Raw genomic sequence first — 22335 nt, 5'->3', positions numbered from 1 at the left:
ATTTGTAAAAAAATCAGTTGGAAAATTGTGTGCAAGGAAAGTGCTCTACTCTACTTTGACTAATCAATTGCGCACATACAAGTTGAACAAGAACCCCCCAACATGGGAAATAAAGAAGAAAAAGAAAGTCTTCAAACTCCCATAATAGGGGCAAAGTTGAAAAGCCCCTTTTCTCAACCGATTCTCCAAAAAAATAAAATTTTTAAAAAAATAATGATAAAAAAAAAAAAAAAGAATAATTTTCTCCTCGATGGCATGATCCTAAACTGTCGACCAATTTTTCAAAATTTTCAAAAAAAAAAATAAAAAATAAAAAGAAAAAAAAAATGCTCCTCAGTGGTATGAGCCTAAACTGCAAACCAATTTCAAAAAAAATTAAAAAATTAAAAATTTTCAAGACTCCTTGGTGGCATGAGCCTAAACTGCCAACCGATTTCAAAATTTTTACTCCTCGGTGGCATGAGTCTAAACTGCCAACCAATTTCAGAAAAATATTTTGCTCCACGATGGCATGAGCCTAAACTGCCAACCGGGATTCAGATCGTCAAACTTGTGCGACATTAAAAAACTGAGCTAGCACGTCAAACTCGTGCGACATAAAAAAATCGAGCTTACATGTCAAACTTGTGTGACACTAACACATCAAACTCGTGAGACGTTAAACAACCGAGCTAACACGTCAAACTCATGCGACGTTAAAAAACAGAGCTAACATGCCAAACTCGTGCGACGTTAAAAAGCCGAGCTAACACGTCAAACTCGTGAGACGTTAAAAAGCCGAGCTAAGACGTCAAACTCGTGCGAAACTAAAAAACTGAACTAACACATCAAACTCGTGCGACGTTAACAAATCGAGCTAACACGTCAAACTCGTGCAACGTTAAAAAGCCGAGCTAACACGTCAAACTCGTGCGACGTTAAAAACACGAGCTAACATGTCAAACTCGTGCGAAGTTAGAAAATCGAGCTAATGCGCCAAACTTGTGCGACATAAAAGAGCCGAGATAGGTAACGTCTACCCCCGTATGGCATAAAAGGTTGGGTTATCCAGTTCAACATCAAACTCGTGCGACGTAAAAGAGCCGAGACAGGTACTGTCTATCCCCGTATGACGTAAAAGGTCGAGTGTATCGTCCATCGCTGCATGACGCTAAACTGCTTAGAGGGCTCTATGGTTGCAGGAGTTGAAATTGTTAGCCAACATTGCTTTTCGAAATATCTTTCTCTTTTCAAAAATTTCACCATATGTCTTGTGTTTTCAAAAACTTTAATTTCTTTGATAAAATCGTAGCCTGTCCCTGCTCTAGGTTCTGTTTCAAATCCCTTCCTACATTCAAAAATTTCTAAAAAGACTCGTAAAAACGAAGAAGCTTAAACACTCGTATATGATGAACATCGCTTTGTCATGATTACCACGTTGCTTCCTCGCCTCTCTATTTGGAATTGATCAAACAAGTCTCGTCGTATAGAAAGCCTTTCCTATACACAGCCTTAAGAAACCCCTAAGGAAATCAAAGAAATTGCCAGGGTTAAAATTTTCAAACTGAGAAAACCCTAAGGTCAAGTGGCATGATTGTAAAATCCACCTCGAGTTTCAAGCTTACATAACTCATCAACATCTCGAGCCGAAAACCCTAGAATGAAAATTCCCTAGTTGGGTGCGCATGAGAGTGCAATGGCTTGGAGGGATAGTTGGTGTGTCATCTACCCACGTGACATCAGGATGACATTCATCTTTGACATTCTCCTGCCCCTCGAAGGACAGGGAGTGTTAGAGAGTCTACTGTTGCTACTCACCTGTCCCTCGAAGGACAGTGAGTGAGTGTTTGCTTGCCCCTTGAAGGACAGAGAATGACAATGTGTCTACTTCTTTGCCATTCTTCTGTCCCTCGAAGGACAAGGAGTGCCAAAGAGGGGTAACTGTAGACATCCGCTTTAAATTTGGCAAGTTCTATGGTTTTCTTAGACCCTTAGGATCAAATTGTCCTAGTAGACCCAAAATCCATAGGTCACACAATTTACCTTGTGGGACGGAACCATGTTGCCAGCCTAGAACTCAACAGATGCCTGTTTTGACCCGAAATCCAAGAAACACGCTGTTTTACGGAAAAACTCATTAAAAATAGTACAAAAATCCGTTTTGACCCAAATTTTCTCTGAGAGCTTCACAAGAGGTTGAGAAAGACACCAAATTGAAAAACATCAATTTGGACATGTTTTGGTTTGGGAGACATGGGGCGTGCCGCCCGAGCAACACAAGGCGTGTCGCCCAAGTCATCTTGCAAATGCCCTATTTTACAAAAACAATTCATTAAAAATAGTAGAAAAAATGATTTTTAGCCCAAATTTTTTCTAGTAGCTTCACAAGAGGATAAGGAACACACATGAAAAGTAAATTTTAAATTTGGACAAGTTTTAGTTTGGACGACATGGGGCGTGCCGCCCAGGTGACACTACTCGTGCCATCCAGCCTTGGGCGACACGACTCGTGCCGCTCAGACACGTTTTTCCCAAAACATGTTTTTAGGGTTATCTTGTGGGTGTGGTTTGGCCGCATGATGCTATATGCGTCGGTCAAATCTGAATTTTAAAAAATAAAAGATTGGTTTGACTAAGGGATTTGTTAGTTACAAGATAACTCTGACCCAACAAATTCCTCGTTCAGATGAACTCACTTTGGGTGACCATAAAAGGATGAAAAATGAGAGGGTTGAGGAGGGACGATACTTTTAGAAACTTTAGACTGGAAGAGAAACCCTAAGAGAGTAGAGAGACCTTCCCTGAGAAAACCCTAACCCTCATCTTAAGTTTGAGTAAACCTAGATCTCTAGAGCATAACAACCCTATTTATACAACCATCTCCAGGGCACAACCACCCTGGACCTCACAGATCTGCTGGTCAACATTCAGATCAGAGAGGCAAAGAGGACGTTGGTGTTGATATGGGCGAGCCCTCGAAGGCTCGGGAGTCCCTGGCCATCGGTCCCTGTTTGGTATCATTTTCTTCCCTTGTTTTATTGTTTTAATCTTATTTTGATTAGTTTTATTTAAAAAATCATTTTTTGAAAAGCTTCGAATCACGCTAGCTCCGTCACAGATCTGAGAGCAAATATGCTTGTTTCTGGGTAGATTTGATCTCATATCTGAATTCAATTGTTCCCACTTTCTCTACCATTGCTTTTTCATTTATTTTTATCAGTTGAAACTGTCATATTTGAGAGATCTACATCATTAGATTGTTTGATTCTACCCTGTAAACAATAAGGAGAGAGCAGTTTACGACCTAAGACGACAAGAACCAAAATGCATTTGGATTACAGAAGCAGTAGGCCAATAAGCCCTTATACTGAGTATAATTCTTGAATGTCCCATAATGGCCCCAAAGCGTGGCTAAGAGTCCTCCAAGAACGCCCGCTAAGCCCTGTCGCAATCTGACAAGACTAAGGGGGATCAAATGCCAAATCTGTTTTCAGAAATCTACCTCTATCATACTGAAAAGAGACCCCATAACTATAGCCCTATTTTATGAGCTTCAAACAACCAGATCACGTCCGTTGGATTCAAAAGGTTCGAAAACCCCCGGATACCAAATTTTGGGACATTCGAACACCCCTGGACCAACTTATGGCCAACTTACTAAAAATGGGTGGGCCACATGCAATCATGGTGCATCCTCGGAGAACCAGCTTTCACTTATGGAAACTGTGATCTCCACTCTCGAGCTGAACTTTCCATGATTGTATCTCCCTCATCTCGGGAGGAAATAAGCTCTAACTTTAGGAGGATGTTCATCTCATCGGCCCGACTTCTTTGACATATGGCTCGCTTTATGGCATAGCCTGAGCCAAGAGAAATCAAAGAAATAAGATCACCATGGAAAAAGCAAAAGTTGCAGGAAATTTGAAGAACAAAGTACCTTTCATCAAATGACCGGATCATGACGCCTGTGCACTTGATCGGCTTGAGAATGGATGCATCACGGCCCCAAGGTCAAGAACTTCATTCACGCCAAACCTCGAGCATGATAAATAGTTAGATTCATCATATTTCAGGTACAAAAAAGAGGCAATTTCCAGCTATCGAAATCCCAATTCCGGCCAAAATTCCCAAATTGAGAAAAGGATCATTCAAACACCAAATTGAGCCATTCTTTATGCAAAATGTTCAGGATGACTTGCTCGTCAATCTACAACAAAGGAATCGAGGAAAACAATCGGTGAGAGAGAGAGATCTTGGATCCGAAACTCCCAGGATCTCTACTATTTTGTCGCTCAGAGTTAACAGTCGAAGACCTTGATTCGTGGCTTAAAATTAATATCAAAATGATCCTCTCACTGAGCTCTCAAAGTTGTTGATACTATTTCGGCTGAACAGTGGCCAGAAGGACCCCATGACAGCCACAAGATGTTCACTTGAACTCATGGTCATGGCAGGGACTCATCTAGAATTACTCAGCTTGTTACGGGTAAGGGGCAAAATCATCATTTTGCCCCCTTTTTTAGCATTTATTTAATTCAACAAAAAATGTATTTTTTAGCAATTAAGTTTGCTTTTGGGCATCCACCCATGTTTCCCACGGTTGCCTATAAATACCCAGCATGTCATAACTCAAAGGGCCTTTAGTCTCCTTTTGATCTCTTAGAGAGGCTCCTTGCTTAGGGATCACCTCTTGATCTCTTGGTGTAACTCTCGATTATTGTCAGTAAAGAATTCCCCCATTGTTGCAGCTAATTTCGTTTTGTTCCTTAAAGAGAGAAAGGGGAGAGAATATTTTTGCCCATTGCCCCTGATCTTAAACGCTGAGCCAAGATCCTCTAAGTAACTTTCCTTCTTCCCTATGTGTGAGGTGAAGGGGCTAGCAGTCAAGCTGCTAGCCCCGTCATCCTCTCTTCATTCTCTCTCTCTCTCTTTCTTTTCTCGTCCCTCTCTTCTCTCACTCTCCCCTCTTTGTCTCTCTCCCCTCTTCTTCTCTCTCCTTTTTTCTCTCTCTTCCCTCTCTTTCTCTCTCTCCCTTCTTCTTCTCTCTCATCTTTGCCTCTTCTCTCTCTCCCTCTCTCTTTCTCTTCTCTTCTCTCTCCCCTCTTCCTCTCTCTTCCCCTCTCTCTTCCCTCTCTCCCTCTTTCTCTTTCCCCTCTCTTCTCTCTCTCCTCTTTGCTTCTTCCCTCTCTCCCTCTCTCTTTGTCATCTCTTCTCTCTCTCCTCTTCCTCTCTCTTCCCTCTCCTTCCCTCTCTCTTCCCTCTCTTCCTCTCTCCCTTTCCCCTCTTTCTCCCTTGCTTGTCCTTTCTTCTCTCTCATCTTTGTTTTCTCTCTCTCCTCTTTGTCTCTTCCTCTTTTTTTCTCTCTCTTCTATCTTTTACCTCGTCTCTCTCTTCTATCTTTGCCTCGTCTCTCTCTTCTCTTCCCTCTCCTCTTTCTCCCTTCTCTTCTCTTGTCCCTTCCCTAGACGGCGGTATAAGCCACCACCTACGCCCTTCTCCTCACTTCTTTTAAGGACCAGTAATTTTCCCGAACATGAGACGCCGACGGCAATAGAGTCAGATGAAGGAGGCGCACGCGTGACAATAAGAAGGAAGGCTAACTGCCTCATGTGTCGATGAGTTAAAGCTGTGCATGGAAATCGCTGCAATGAGAAAAGAGGAGAGATAAAGAAACATCATGTGTGTAGAGAAAAGACTAACGCCATGCGTGAAGAGAAGGTAGCATCGTGTGTGAGTAGCGTCGTGCGTGAGTAGCTTCGTGAGTGAAAGGGAAGAAGAGAGCAAGAAAGCTAGTGTCGCGCATGCCTACGCCCCGCATGAAATAAGAATAACGTTGCACGTGAAATGGAGCATTGCCGCGCGTGAAGTGGAGCACTGCTGCATGTGAAAAAGGAGCATCGTCGCGCGTGAAGGCAGAAAAGAGGTAATGTCGCACAAGAAGGGAAGGCAACGCCATGCATGCGTAGCTTCGTGAGTGAAAAGGGGAGATGCGATTGCTGCCGTTCTTGTCAATGTCATGCCTACCAGAGCCGTACATGTCAGCGCCACACTTGTCAGTGTCGTGCATGGGTTAAGAGATGAGAAGTTATGCCCCCGAGAAGAAGGGTACGTCAATGTTACTCGCCACAGAAGATTTTAGTTATGTGCTTGCTTTGGAAATAAATTTTTTTGCTCTCAAACTCTACCCAATATGTTCGAATCACTTTAATATGAACTAGATGTGAGTCTATTTCAAAATTTACGTTGGAACCATACTAAAACTCTCCATAGTTTGAGAACAGCATTCCTTTTTCCATGAGGATGTCGTGACTATGAATGTGGTGAAATTGTGTGTTCCTTTACGAAACTATTCACTGATCAATTCAAGTGACAAGTGTTATGAGTGACAATTGATAAGCATAAATGTTATGTGATAGTTTTCATGTGACAAATGCCGCATGTTAAGTTCCATGGTGTTATGTGAACAATGCTATTTGACCATGTGATAAGTGATAATCAATAAGTGCAAATGCCATGTGATAGCTCTACAATAAATGTTACATGATAAATGTCGTAGTGCTAATGTGATAAGTGTTATGAATGCTAATTGATAACTGTAAGTGCCATGTGATAGCCCTCTTATGATGGATGTTTCATGATAAGTGGTATAGTGTACATGATAGTTGTATATTTCTGAACAAGACTCAGACTTTGCATAATGAGATTGGGATTATCTGTCATAAGGCACTGGCTCAGTATGAGTAAACGTAATGCTTGAACATGTTACGATATTGTGATACTGACCACTACGCGATGGGATACTCATCAGTAGTGGGTACTGTTATGCTAAGAAAAGTGATGTCATCAATGTTCTCTAACTCACTGACTGATAGGAGGGAGTTAGGTGAAAGTGAAATGAGAGGGTCGTACCCCCGAAATTCATATGATGAAACTAGTGAGTGATGCCTTGCAAGGTAAGTGCCTATCAAAACCCCAAAGCGCACTGGGGACTGTGTGCATGAGTACGAGGACATTACAGAGTGAGTGACCCACTTGTCATTGTCCTCCCTCCTGAGGGATGATAGAAATCCTAAACAATGGGATTGGCTTGCCTTGATGAATAGGGCTTCTACTTCAGGAGTAGGTGAACTAAGGAGTGAGTGAGTAATGCTTGAATAGTGAATATGAATGATAACGATTATAATGATTGAATGATAATTATGACACTTTTATCTTATGATTGTAATAGATGAATTGACGTGATTCTTATTCATATGACAATTGCATTGTGAATTTGTATAATTGAAAGAACTGTTCATGATTACATGGATAAACTCGATAATGATGCATTACACCTAGATCTACTTTTGGGCTTTATAGCTCATCCCATTGTATCTCCCCTCCTTGTAGATTAATAGCGACAGGTCAAGGGCCAAATGCACGTGGTTCACGGCTGGGAGTCAAAGTCACACCCCTGTTAAGAGGAAATTCTGACCTTGTATGTTGTTGGGTTGCTTAGCCCTAATTTTATTTATTTTGGGATAATGTAATATTGGGCCCTGAAGCTGTAGACTCAAGTTTATTATTTTTGGAAGAAATTTCATGTAGTATATTTTTAATGATGTATGGATTCTCCAAATTTTACATATTCATCTGTGCTTAGAATTACTGTTTCCATCCTTTTCTATGGTTTGCTTTGATCACTGATATAACGGTGCTGAGTCAACTCTAACCTGAGTGACATGCACGACTTTAGGATCATGGACTCACACCCAGTCACCCTCCAGCATGAAAGGAAGGGAGGTCGGGGCTGGCTCGTGACACTTCTCCTCTCTTCTATGTCCTCTTCTTTCCATCCCCTATCGCCACCTGGGTGACAGCATGAGCCGCCGCCTCTCCCTCTCCTTCGTCAGTCCTCCTCCCTAGCTGGCAGCACATGTCGCCGCCTGACTCTCCCCTTATCAGTCTTCTTTCCCAAGACAGCAGCACAAGTCACCACCTGTATCCCCCTTTCATCTGTCTCTCTTCCTCAGACGGCAGCATGAGCCGCCGTCCATATCCATTCTTTACTCCTCTATTTTCTCCTCCGACTACACTCTTCTCCTCTTCTTCCTCATTCTCACTTTCTATGCGCTCTCTATCTCTGACTTTCTTCTTCCCTCTTCATCTTCTACTTCCTTTCTCTTCTCTCCAATCTTCCTCTCTTCTTCTATCTCTCTCCCTCTTCTCCCTCATCTTCATCCTCCTTGACCTCTTTCCCATGAACTCAAAATGTTGTGGGTTCCTCCTTAAGAAGGTGCCGGGAGGCTGCCTGATTGATAAGGAACCATTAACATTTCCCACCATTCGTTTCTATCACCTTTGCACCTTTTCCCTTGGGACGTACATGTATGTGTATGCCTAAACCAAGACAACCCCAGGTCTCTTGACCCACTTGTCTGGATGTTCTTATGTGTGTGTATGTTCACAGGAAGGAAGAAAGGAGGCCAAGGGAGGCGAGCCCGAACCAATCTCAAACTTGGGGGCTTTCTTCATGATCTAAGAGGCCGCCCACGCTAGCCAGCTCGAGCGTATCACAGACCCACGCGAGGTAAATCCCTCCTCGCGACCTTCAAATTCCTCTCTCATTGGTTGGTTTTCCTGCCTGCGTCCTTCCTACGCAGTTCTTGAGAGAACGATCACAGGTCCTGGGTCTATCTCAAACCCGCGAACACGCCACCAGGTCGACCCGACTGGGGGGGGGGGAGATCGAGGAGCGGGAGCATCAAAGCGACGCTTGTCAAAATCTTCGGAGCTTGGGGAGAGAGTTTCGGTGAGGGTAAAAGTAGCAGATCGAGATCCCGTATGACCAGGGAGCGGATTCCCAATATTTCGGGACTGAGATCCCTATTTAACGGGAACGCTTTCCATGTCAAATGAGATCGTGTTCCCATATTCATTAGGATCGTTCTCCCATCAACAACAGGATCGCGCCCCCATCTAAGAATGATCACATTCCTACTTGGAAAGGATAAAGCTCCATTCAAGGAAGGATTGCGTTCTGTGCAAGATTAGTCCATGCTCCCATCGCAGAACACCACTTTTATGAAAATTAGGCTTAAAATATAAATATTTTGTTGTAAAAATTAATCGTATTTAAGAAGTTTCTTTTAAGATGTTTTGGGAAAATAGAGATGGAGTTCCGGATATGTGGGGATCGCGCTCCTAATAACATGGACAGTGTTGGTGTTCCGCCGTTCATGATAGGAAAGAGGAAGAAAAGAGAACATGGACGGCGATGGGGTTCCGCCTTCCATGGCAGGAAAGAGGAAGAAAAGAGAACATAGACAGCGATAGGGTTTCGTTGTCCATGACAGGAAAAAGAAAGAAAAGAGAACATGGACGGCGATGGGATTCTTCCGTCCATGATAGGAAAGAAAAAGAAAAGAGAACATGAATGACAAAGGGGTTCTGCCATCCATGATAAGGGAGGGAGAGAAAAAGAGAACATGGACGGCGATAGGTTCTGCCATCACAGGGGAAAGAGAAGAGAGAGAGGAGAAAAGAAAAAGGCATGCGCAGTAATGGTTACTGCCATGTGTGTCGAAAAGGACTTGGGCACGACCCTGCCCGCCACTCAAGAAAGGGCACGGTTCAATACCCTTATCAGAGTTTATGAGAAGGAATGTCGTGCACAATGATGAGCATCGCCGTGTGTGACATAAGACTAGGGAAACTTGGACTAAGGCTCTGCCTGTCACTCGGGTTAAGACCCGACTCACTATGCATGTTCCAGGAGGAGGAAGACATCATGCCCGACAATAAGCACCGCCGTGCATGAATGGAGGAGAGAGAGAGAGAGATAAAATAATAGGGAGAAAAAATAAGAGAGAGATTAGGAAAGAGAGGAAAGAGAAAGGAAAGAAAGAAGAGAAAGGAAAGGGAAGAAAGAAGATCAAGAAAGAGAGAGGAAGGATTAAGAAAAAATGGAGGATGAGTAAAGAAAGAAAGCAGAGAAAAAGAAGAAAGAAGAAGATGAGAGACACGCACAGCGATGACCCACTATTATGCATGTCAAGTGCAGAGCGAGAAACAAAAAGAGGAAGAGAGAAAGATAGAGAAGAAGAAAGAAAGAGAGAGTAAAAGAGAGGAGAGAGAGAAAGAAAGAGATGAGAGGAGAGAGAAAGAGAGAAGATAGGAGGAGAGAGAAAGAGAGAAAAGAGAGGAGGAAAGAGAGAGAGATAATAGAGGAAGAGAGAAAAAGTTATCTTATCAAAGGGTATCATAATTTTTCTTCTCACTCCAAGACGTACCCACAATCTGATTAGAAAACTCTAAAATTTTTATTCATGCAAGAGAAGACTGAGGGGATCCTTTACAATTAGGTTTAGCTTGTATTTATAAAATTGGGCCCAAACATGAGTTGATGCCTAGAATCTAACCTAATTGATGATAATTACAATTTATTTGAATTAAAAAAATATAAAAATGGGTGCAAAATGACAGTTTTGCCCCTGTCAAACAATACATAGAATTCCAAAACAGCCCCTGCTGCTACCTTAGAACGTGCGTGATCTTTCATGGATGATTCAAAGTTGCTCCGACATCCGAAAGATGATTGCTTTCTTGTCGGGCGCGGCATGACAATCGATTTGATACTAACTTTGAACCACGGATCGCATTTTTAGGCCACGATCATGCGACTCAAAATTTGTAGAGATCTTGAAAACTTTCGATCAATAGTGTGCTTGTTTCTTGATGTATTTCTTTGGTTTCTTTACTGTATTAAATTGAGCATGTCGTTATGATCGTGTTGCAACAAACGTAGCTCGATTTCGTGCCTGAACAAAGATTTCATCCTCTTGGGTTTTTGGCCGGATCTTGAAATCCAGTGATTGGAATCTGCAGCAAGTTTATCGGCTTCACATGTGAAATCCAACTGTTCATCATGTGTGAGGTTTGGCTCAGATGTATCCTTGGACCTCACTCATGCAATGGAACTGGTCTCGCGTTGATCTATTATGCGAGCGTCTTAATTTGGTTACTTGAGCGAGGCGTGTCGTTGCTAAAGTTTCTACAACTGTCTTCACGAATCGTCAACTTTTCTCTATTTTTTCTCTCTCCTCGAGCATTGTCACGAGGCATGCTACAATCAAAATGCTCGTCTTGACAAGACAAACATGCTCACCAAATTTGAGCGGGATCCGATTCAAAACAAGTGAGATACTGATATTCAAAGTTGCTGCTCGTGACTGTGCAAACTAGTCTCCTTTAATGGAGATTGGTGAAGGGAGGTCGCACGGGAATAGCATGCGGCCGACCCCCTTTTAATATTTCACACATAACTTTGTACTGTAACGTCTGTTTAAGCCGAAACTTGACCCCTAGAGGTTTTCAACTGTGCTACATATACAATGACGATAGTCCCACTGCTATTTGATGCACCAAAAATGGGGTTCTAGTTATTGAATTGTGACAAAACTTGACAGATGGTCTTTTGAAGTGCTTAGAAATATTTTCACTTGTTCTAGGGTAATTATAAGACTGTTAGGAATTCCATTATATGTCAGGGCTTTATTGACCGGCTTCTCTTTTATTTCACATCAAAGACCCAAGGTGCTAAAAAATGTCTTCAAACAGCTTGCCCCGTTGAATGTTGTGCTTCTAGAGAAGCGAGAAGGACAACATTCGAAAAATTTCCTTCAGCTTTATTTCTTTTTTCTTCTTAACCACAAGACCATGTGAACGCCGAGGTGATATCCACGCATGCTGTAACTAGGATGCTCACATGTTTGGATGCATTGTGCAGGTCCATCCGTGGAGACTTTGGGGGAGAAGAGACTTTTGAGGGATTCTATCGAAGTTCTCACCCTCAAGGGACTATTTATGATTCTGATAGTTGAGGATTTTGTACGGACCTCGTTGATCAGAATTAGGCCCGTCTGGCAATCGAGTGTCACGCTTTAGGGTACTTTTCCCATTTAGTTTGGGTTTCTTTATTTTGTTGTTTGTTATGGATGATCTACTGAAGGGCTTTTTGTTGGCAGTCGTCTGCTGTTCGCATCAGATTTTCCTTGGTGGGCAGGGTACCTCATTTTGTCGAGGTGACCAGTTATGGGCACAACCCTGCTTACTGCTAGCAGTTTCGATAATTAAGATACCTCTCTTCTTCGTCCGAGGCGACCCTGGGGGCTCAATCCTGGTTGTTGTATAACAGATCCAAGGTCTGGCTGACTTAGCTTTCTTGGGGCACCTTCAGTATCATGAAGTGTGTTAGTTACCTCCTGAGAATGGTGCTCTTCTTCATGAGAATTGTCTTACCTTCTTGGCGAGTCTTCTGTCCTTCGAGTCCTTTTGCGAATGGACTCAAGCTATTGGAATATTTCCTTGATCCTCATATTTTTGGGCCTTGGTATCAGAGCATTCTGACACCAAGGATTTTTCTTCTTACACAGTGGCTGAAGCCACCTATGAGGCGTGTGCTACATCAACCTGTTTATTGGTCTAAGCATCCTTTACGGATTTTCACTTGAACTTGGGAAGCGGCGTCATAGAGACGGTTTTCACCAACTTCTTTTTATTTGGGGCTCTTTTACCCATGACCTTTCTGCCATGTCCACCCTTATTCTTCCATTTTTACTCACAGACCCCTTTGGGGTTTTCATCGTGCCCGGCTTTTATTTTCATGAAACTCTCGTACTCATGGTTTCATGACCATGACCGTCTATCATTTTTACTCATGGCATTCCATTGTCCAGGTATACACCATGCCTGTTATTCTCCTTTTTTTTTCTTTTTTTTTTGTGAATGCGTTTTTAAGGTCATGCCTTCGGGACCTGTGCGAAGCCTTTTAACGTCATGCGGCCAAGACGTGCACTACAGTTTAAGGTCATACAGCTAGACCATGGTGGAGATGGGTGGCAGTCTGTTGGAGCCACGGAGTGAGTATGGTAGTGGTTTGACTCACTTTGGGGAGATGGAATGAGGCTGCTTTATGAAAAGTGAGTGGTGTTGGTATGGAAGATGGATGATGGGGTCCCACTAGTTGACGGCTAGTATGGATGGTGGGATGTCTCGCCATTGATGAGCACGGGTGAGACTCACTGGGGAATGATGAATGGTAATGAAGGAAGATGGATTTACTGGGTAGTTAATGAAGGTGGTGCGTGTACACGAGGAGTGTGCGTATGTGGGGGCGTGTTTAAGGTTATGCCTCCAGGACCTGTGCAAAGCAGTTTAACGTCATGTAGCCACGATGTACACTACAGTTTAAGGTCATATAGCTTGAACCGTGGCTATGCAATTTAAAGTCATGCAGCCAAGACCATGCAGTTTAAGGTCGTGCAACTAGACCTCTGCTACGGTTTAAGGTCATATAGTTTGGACCGTGGTGTTAAGCCTTTTAACGTCATGCGGTCAAGACGTGCACTATGGTTTAAGGTCATATAGCTTGGACCGTGGCTATGCTGTTTAAATTCATGCAACTAGAACCATGTTTTTTTAAGATCATGCAACTAGACCGTGGCTATGTAATTTAAGGTCGTATAGTTTGGACCATGCAGTTTAGGGTCATGCATCTAGACCGTGGTTTGGGTTGCCATGTAGGTGAAGCTCTATGGGGAATAGAAGCATGAATGACAATCCGGCTCCCTGGGGATAAAATGGTTATGGCCATACACAAGCAGAGGGTTCAGATGGAGATGGTGACCCGACGAGGGATAGCAAGCAAAAGCAGACTTTACTGGGGATTAGGGGGCAAGTATGACTCCCTGGGGTGAAAAATGAGACTCCATAGGGAATAGGCTTATGGAAGGTAACCCGAGTCCCTGAAGATAAGATAGCTTGGTGCGAAACATACCCACTGGGGATTAAAGAGGCAAGCATACCTTTTTTTGGCATACACCTAACTCCACTAGGGATGATGGGCTGTGACACAGGTGTAACTCCTATTGAGGATGATGGCGGAACACTCTCGGTGATGACCAGGTTTAGACACGTAGGGTGCTAGCACATGCATGATGTTAGTATGGGAAGCATAACACGCACGACACTGGTCCTGAACAGTGCTAAGAAGTAGTCACACGGAAGATGCACACACGATGCCGGGCATAAATTACACAGACGACGCTGGTCACAAGCTACACAGATGTCGTTGGTCACAAGTTACACATACAGCGTTGGTCATAAGTTACACAGACGGTGCTGCTCACAGACGGCGCTAGTCATAAGTTACATAGACGGCGGTGACCTGTGTTCAGGCCTGGGCCCGACTCTGTCCTGGTCCTTTTGACTCTTGGTGCTGTGTGGGTGGCAATAAACCTCTGTTCGGGCCTTGGGTCTGAGCCCGACCCGGTCCTGCCCATTGGCATTTGTCCTTCAGTGGCGTGTTCGGCACTGGAGCATGAGCGGTGGTAGAGCATGAACAGCGGTAACCTGGATATAGGCTTCGGGTCTGAGCCCAACCCGGTCAGGCCCATCGTATTTTGGCCTTTAGGAACCTCGCTAGCATTTCCATTTTGGTAGGGGTACCTCGGGGAAGTTTCATCTATACAAGGGGGTAAACCCCTTTTTCACCATTTTACCTTAGGGTAAAAAAAAATGGCTAAGACAATTTTTAGCAATGAGAGAGAGAAGCTTTTGGCTAGGACTCGAGCATGAACGCAGGGTACTCGAGGGAAGGTTGTAGGGTTCTTTTGGTGAGAGTGCGAGAAATTCCGACATGACACTTGCAAGGGGAAGGTTGCAGTGATTTGTCAGCAAAGAACTCCGGCAAGGAAGAGAGAGGGCATTCGTGAGGGTTGCAGGCGTCTGCCAGCGAAGGTTACTGCCTGGCTGAGAAAAGCGGGGAGCTCGCTGGAGTCCATGGAGATTCCGGCTGTAGTTTTGGAGTAGCTGAAAATGGGGAAAGGGGTCCAAGTTGCAAGCAGGGAGCTGCCGGTGAACTTCCGCTGGTTTTCAGGGACTTTTCAGGGTGTGGAGGACGGGGAACGGCACAACAGTGGGTTCCCAGTAAATGAAAGGGTTTCCCGATAAGAAACCGAGAGTCATCAGGTAGTGAACAGTCACTGGAAGTAAACGAAGGGTCTCAGGGAAGGTAACGGTCACCATCGATGCGTGCGAGTACGCACGTCATATGAAATTTTCAGTGTAAATTTATTAGTGGATTTACAATGAATTTTTTGGTCAACGTATATTTACAGTGAGAAATTTGCCAAAGAATTTGGTCATTGAATTGATAAAACACCCATGAATGTCAAGTGTTTGAAAATTTGTTCAATCAGTGGGTAATCACCATGAACACTAAGTGTTTGCAAAACTGGTCCATTCATTGGATAAACATCCATGAATGTCAAGTGTTTGAAAATTTGATTCAATCAATGGACAAATGTAATTTGAACTCCGTTATTCATTATGCAAACTATGGAAGACATCAGCTTGGAATTAGAGTTTGAAACTAAGGGCATTTTGAGGGAAGAGGAAGGAAAAATAGGACATGAGTATTAAATTGAATATTTTGAGGGCATTTTTTTTTTAATATTAATAAAATAGAGGGATATTGATAATAATTTCCCAATGTTATTTTTTTTTCTTTTAAATTCTGAGAATTTATGGTCATACCTCCTAAATATCCACTATTATAAAATACCCTAAAATTTAATAGGAAAGGTTTATATAAAGTTGCAACTTATATTATAGAAAGTGCACATAAAAAATTTGGTAGAAAAGAGTGTTCTGAAATTGGAAAACTATCCAATTGATCATCTTGACTTCAAGACATATAAATATAAAGAAAAAAAGAATGCAACTCTTACAGACATATAGAAATAAAGAAAAAAAGAATGCTACTCTTACACGAATGAATATGGTAATAGATTATTTGGATGTTCTACTTTTAAGATTTCAAATGTTTATAGATTTGCTTGCTTAGCACCATTTTTTAAATTTTATGATTAAGATAAAACATATATTTTCAAACCATCGTATGATTTCAAACCACAATAAGATTTTCATCATCAAAATGATATCTCCCTAAAAAAAAATTTAGCTGTACGCCTTACTTGTATAGTATAAGGTGGCACCTTTCTACAAACCTCACCCAATTTTATATTGGCGAGGTACGAGCGTAAATTTCTGGCTCAGTTCCTGTTAAAACTGAGCCCAACTCAGTGCTCTCGTTACTGGTAATACGAGAAGAGTTGGGAAGAATGAGTTGCTTGGAGAAGAGTAGAGAAGAATCAGTAGGCTGACGAACTTCAAACCTCTGCTTCTCTCTGCAGATTAAAGAAATTAGGGTTTTGTTGTGTTCGACGATGGAGACGCTAAAGTCTCTGGTTCCCATCCGTCTCAGAGAAATGATAGCTCAGAGTGCTCCTGATGATCTCCCTTCCACCTCTTCTTCACTCCTCGACTTCTTTCTCTCTTTTCCCCAATTTCATGAGGTAACAGTCTTCACTGTGCTGAGAGAGAGAGAGAGAGAGAGAGAGAGAGAGAGAGAGAGAGAGAGAGAGAGAGAGAGAGAGAGATTTGTGTGTTCTGCTGTGCTTGTCTTTCCTTGGTGACATTGCAGGTCTTGAAAGAGCTAAATGATCCAGAAACGGGTCTTTGTCGAAAGAATCGTGAGGATGCTCTGGTTTTGAAGCAGAAAGGGAACCATTGCTTTTCTAATGGGGATTACCACGAGGCATTGCGGTTCTATACAAAAGTAAGAGAGCTAACATTTGAGACACTCAATCTTAGACAAAGTTTTACTTTTTGTTCCCTTGATATGTAGAGAGAGAAAGTTAAGTGCTGCAAAATGATGACCTTCACTTGACCTCCGACTATTTCACTGTTTACTGGTTTCTCTCATCAATAATCATCCTTTAATTCATTTCTCTCTGATTGTCAATTCATCTCAGGAATTGGGTTCTTCTTTCAAAAAGTGTGCATTTGAATTTCTCTCCTCCCATTTTGATTGCTTTCACTGTTCTTTTATTACCACTCTAATTAAATCATGCTTCTTCTGTATTCCCAATCAGACATGTCTAACATTTTCTTCAATATATGTTGTAAACTCAATTTGTAGTCTCCTAGCCAATGATTTTCTAAATAATGATTTCTTTTTCCTTGGGATGCCTTGATCTTTTCCTTATGGGCCTTTTTATACACTGATGTTTTTATGTTTCAAATAAGGAACTTGGTTCATGAATGGAAACTGGTGATTTATGGCTCCCTTCCACAGGTCTATTGTGGAGGGGTAAGTTTAAGAGAGGAGAAGGGGATTCTATTGGTTGTTTTTACAAGCTTAGAAGAGCTTATTATGAGGCACGGTCGGTCATTCACTTATGAAGGAGGCGAGAGAAGTTTTTGTTAGCCTGGCAATAGGCCGGTTGTATAGGTCTGGGTCCAAGCTGGGACTGGGCTAGGGCTCTAAGCTGCCCGGTTGGGCATGGTGAGGTGCCGGCCTGTGCCTGCCCATTCCCATGCCTACTTATAGTTCTCCTGTTTTTTGTTTTGCTTTTCTTATTGCCTTCCTGTTAGGTTACGTCCCTTTGGTTCTTTTTCCATCAACTGGATGTAACCTTTTAAATTTGGAAATGTGCTTTATGCATCAGGGGATGCATAACTACATTTGAGTCCCCCTGAGGCTAAAATGGCAAGAAAGATAAAAACAAATGGTCTAATTTTCTTCAAAAATTTGTCATTTTTAGTTTTTAAAATCTATTATACATATTAATGATCTCCATGTTAGATTATCTACATTTGAGTCCCTCTGAGGCTAAGATGGATGTACAGTGGTGGTCCCTCCAAGAAAGATAAAAACAAATGGTCTAAAATTTTTCTTCAAAAATTTGTCACTTTTAGTTTTTAAAATCTATTATACATATTAATGATCTCCATGTTAGACTATTATATATACCTAAAAATAAGTCCAAATCCATCTAGAAAATGGAACATGATGAGGGGACTCATATCTACATATGAGTCCTAGGACTCATAGAAACCATGTCCTTTAAATTTTGTTATGTATAAAGTATTTAAGTTACTATTTTTCTATTGAAATAACTCTTGCTTACAATTTTGAAATATTAATGAACTTTGATTGTTATAGTTATCTTTGTTTTTTGATGCATAGCATGTATTCGGTGAAATGCTCATTGTGTCATGTGCTTTACTGTGGTTTTAATTGTCCTTCCATTGTGTACAGGCTCTGCGTAACACTCCCATGAGTGATGGAGAAATTGATAAATGCTTCGTTGCCACATTATATACAAACAGAGCATCGTCCTTGCATGTGAGTTCATCTTGGGATCATCATTTTGAAGCATGGACTCTGTTCCGGACTTGCTACGGTCCCAAGCCTGAGTTAGAAAAATCGATTTTTGTTGAGTCTGTCTAATTTACATTAAAATATAATGGGAATTGGCGATAATTGGCTGGATCCCATGGTTTTGGCTCCAAACTTCACAGGCTGCTGAGTTTGAGCAATAGGGGTGAGGCCCATTCTGACTCGGTTGAGTTTTCAAACACTGCCAGGGGCAATTGGATATGTTGAAACACTTACCTCGGTAGTTCTTAAATGACAAACAACGGAATGGAACTAAATGCATGAATATAATGGAGCCAAAACAATGATCCTTTATTTTGAGCTTTCATAGAATAGGTTTTTGTTAATTATATTTACTGTAACTTTAATGTGGAGGTAAGTATAGGAAAATTGTTTCTCAATTAGATCAAATTTGAGTATGATTGAATTTTGTTAGTTCGGATTGCTATAAATTCGCATATCAAATCAATAGTTTTTTATTTTTAATCTTGTTCTACAACATGGTAAGTTGTCTTTTATGGATAAATGATATAGGGTTGGTTGGCATTAGCCTTGAGTATCATATCTTTGATGTGCAATAATAGTCTATGTGCTTCATCTTATCATGAATTGATGGGTTCATGCTAATGTTATCTTCATGAAGAAAGGTAGGAGATGAAATTTGAGTGTTCTTTGTTGAGACTTTCAAAGGGCATCACAGCAGCATAGTATGACAACTACTAGAAGATGAAGTGTTGGCCCTTTCTATATTCTATAGTTATAAAATGAGTAGGGGCATATTTGTCATTGGAAAGGGTATTAGTGATATTTGCACTAAAAGACAAAATGTATTTTTTTTAAGGATTTGAGCTTGGGCTTGAGTATTAGCAGCTGACGAATTGGAGTGCCACATCTCTAGTTCGATTCCAACCATTGAACTACCTAAAAAAGAGAGTTAATTTTGTCACCTCGGTAATGACATTTTTGAAATTTTTTCTAAAAGAGAAAGGAAGTATGTTAATAAAGTACCCAGATTTTCACTCCAATTTGTTATAACTGTGGAAAGCTAGGACATTACAAAAACAAATGTTAGAGTTACGAAGAAAATAAATTCTCTGGAAATAGATAATGAGGTTAAACAACGAATTCTTCAGATTATAGCTGAAAATGAGATATTATCAGATTCTGAGAAAGAAGAAATAGTTATTGGTACTATTGAAGATGAGAACATGATCATATCTAGTTCAGATGACAGTCCTTCTGAAGAAGAAAGTGATAGTGATAGTGACTGTAAATGTAATTATTACAAGGCTGTCCTTAATATGAATGGTTTAGGGCTAAATGTATTATCTAATGAAGAAAGCTTATCATCGATCTTATAGATAAAATTGAGAGAGAATATTCAAGCCCGTAAGGAGGCATTACAACAATATATTAAAATGGCTAAAGAAAGCCCAAAGTCCAAGATAATAAATCAGTCACAACAAGAACCTTATAACTTTAAGAATGTTATGGATAGGGTTCAGAAAAAATGCAACACTAGTAAGGAACCTAATGTCCAAGAGCTTAGGCATGAACTAAATGAAGTTTGCAATGAACTTATAGCTCTAAAAAATAGAGTTAATATTCTTGAATTATCAAACGAATTCTCTAAAGAAGGGGAACAAGAACAAGAATATCAAGAAAGTGAAAAATCTTTTGAAGAGCTAATGGAAGAATACAAGGTCGATCTTCCAGAAGATAACCCTCAAAATGATAACCATCAGCCTCAGGTCTCTAACCAAATTACGGGACAAACCTCTGGATTAAATCTAGAAGAAAAAGCTGTAAATGTGAATACAATAACAAAAGAAAAACTAAGAGATCTAAAATACATAAAGATGGTTGATAAAATAATAACCCAAAAATAGTATACTCTAATTACTGTAGTAGTAAGTAAAGAATATAGTTTTCAGACCATAGCCCTTATTGACTCAAGAGCTAATTTAAATTGTCTCAATGAAGGACTCGCACCCACAAAAATATTTTGACAAAACAACACAGGTCCTCAATACTGCAGATGGAAGTAGAATGATAAGCAAATATAAATTATCAGATGCTGCTATATGTAATAATGGAACTTGTTTTATTATGCCTTCTATCATGGTTAAAAATTTGAGCCAACCTGTTATATTAGGTACCCCATTCCTTAACATGCTTTATCTTACAGTAAATAAATAAGGAATTGAATAAGAAATCGAAGGCCACAGGGTTAAGTTTGAATTCATAGAAAAACCAAGACTCCAAGACATCAATCAGATGAAAGACAAAATAAAAAATACAGAGAAATTCCTATTATATCTCAAAGAAGAGATAAGACATAAGGCAATTTATGAGAAAATAAAAAATCCCTAAATTCTAAAAGAAATAAGAGATTTCCAAGACAAGATTGCAAAAGAAATCTGTGCAGATATACCTAATGCGTTATGGGATAAAAAGTAGCATGCGGTGGAATTACCCTATGAACCAGATTTTAATGAAAGATTATTCCTACTAAGTCTAGACCCATACAAATGAATATCAGGTTATTAGATATATGTAAAAAGGAAATCCAAGAACTCCTGGATAGAGGCCTGATTAGGCCAAGTTATTCTCCTTGGCTGCCTAGCTTTCTATGTGAAAAAAGCTGGGGAATTGGAAAGAGGTGTTCCTAGGCTAGTAATAAACTACAAGTGTCTCAAATCTAAGATATAATTTAAACTTCCTAAGAACCTTTGAAGCTGTTTTTGTCCTTGATTTCATCAGGAAATTTGTATGCGAATTGTATTGCCCTTTCGATTGGGATAATTTTTCCCTTGTGGATATTTTGCCCAAGAAATATTACTTGTGTTTGGAATAGTTTCATCTTTTTAGCAGACACAACTAATCCAGCCATCTTGACGGTTTTCAAAAAGATGTTTAAATGCTTCCAAAGTTGCTCTAGAGATTCTGAAAAAATAAGAACATCATCAATGTGTACAATAGCAAAGCTTGTATAAGGATTGAATATATTATTCATGATATTTTGAAATTCAGATGGGGCATTTTTAAGCCCAAAAGGCATCACATTCCATTCGTAATGTTCGAAAGGAACTGTGATGGTCAGATTCCAAACATTAAAATTAAAATTCCGCCTGTAAGTTAAAATTCAAAAAAATATAAAAAATAATTTGCAAAAAAAGTAAATTAACCAAAATAAGCTTGAAAGTTTCATGTATTTTGGTCATGTTTTTTTAGCAAATTGTTTCATTAATTTTTGGACCAATGTATAACCAGAATATGAGGTCAATTGAAATTGTAAAAATAAAACCTAAATTGAAATACTAACGTGCTGCCTTAGCCATCCCATTGGATCAGCTTGAATCTGAATAGTTGGGAATATATTGTGGTGCAGGGGGGGGGGGGGGGTAGGGGTCGGGGGACACTTGGTGTTCAAAATGGATGGAGTAGCTGCAATTTGTATGATTTGTTTAGGGGTTCAAGTGGTTAAACAAACATTCTTTTGATTTAATTATTTGAATTGTAGTCAATGGAAGAGAGTATGCAGATGCATACTTTAAACATTGAGGACTCGATCATAGTTGTTGAGGGAAGACATTGGAGCTAAGATGGATTGAGGGAAGACATTGTAGCTAAGATGGAATCTAATATTGGGAAATCAAATCGATTTGACTTACTGTGATGGTACTTGGATAAAATGAGGATTAAGATGGACATTTTATATAATTTATACAAAACAAGAGAGTTGTAAAGGACCATACTTATGTGCTGGTTTCATTGAATTAAATGGTGAGATTGAGTAAATGCCAATGATGAAGCCTTACGCCATTTTGGAAGTTTTTATTGATATATGAATTTATCCTTTACATAAGCTTTGATTATGTATTGAAATGGAGTTCTAGGAGCCTTATTAATGTCGTTATATTTGAATTTCTGGTGATCAAGATGTATGTGCCTCTATTTTTATTCTTTTGTACAATGTATTTGCTTTCTCATTCTTTGGGTTTGTTCACCCTTTCAGAAGTTGGGCTTGTTGGAAGAGTCAATTCGAGACTGCAGTCGTGCCTTATCATTGTTACCAAACCATGCAAAGG

At 40.6% G+C, this 22335-nt stretch overlaps 1 protein-coding gene across 49 annotated transcripts in view; it reads left to right on the top strand.

Annotated features, from left to right (window-relative positions):
- The first annotated feature begins 14591 nt into the window (after nt 1–14591).
- Nucleotides 14592–22335, top strand: part of TPR9 (Tetratricopeptide repeat (TPR)-like superfamily protein) — a 42591-nt gene continuing 34847 nt past the window's right edge. For 21 of the 49 annotated variants that reach the window (XR_016059717.1, XR_016059715.1, XR_016059701.1 and 18 more), the window contains exons 1-5: nt 14592–15031; nt 16215–16376; nt 16505–16639; nt 18125–18211; nt 22263–22334. Coding sequence is in view for 6 of the 49 variants with exons in the window: in XM_088872571.1 (XP_088728697.1) it covers nt 16248–16376; nt 16505–16639; nt 18125–18211; nt 22263–22334 (423 nt within the window). In the remaining 43 variants the exon portion in view is untranslated. Of the gene's footprint in view, nt 15032–16031; nt 16640–18124; nt 18212–22262; nt 22335 lie in introns of those variants that run through there. The other 28 variants (XR_016059697.1, XR_016059696.1, XR_016059695.1 and 25 more) reach the window with 5 other exon arrangements.

Source organism: Amborella trichopoda, chromosome 7, assembly GCF_054954075.1.
Source record: "Amborella trichopoda isolate Santa Cruz 75 chromosome 7, AtrichopodaSantaCruz75HAP2 v2.0, whole genome shotgun sequence".
Lineage (NCBI taxonomy): Eukaryota > Viridiplantae > Streptophyta > Magnoliopsida > Amborellales > Amborellaceae > Amborella > Amborella trichopoda.
The sequence above is the reverse complement of the archived record's forward strand: the minus strand, read 5'-3'. Positions and strand labels throughout refer to the sequence as shown.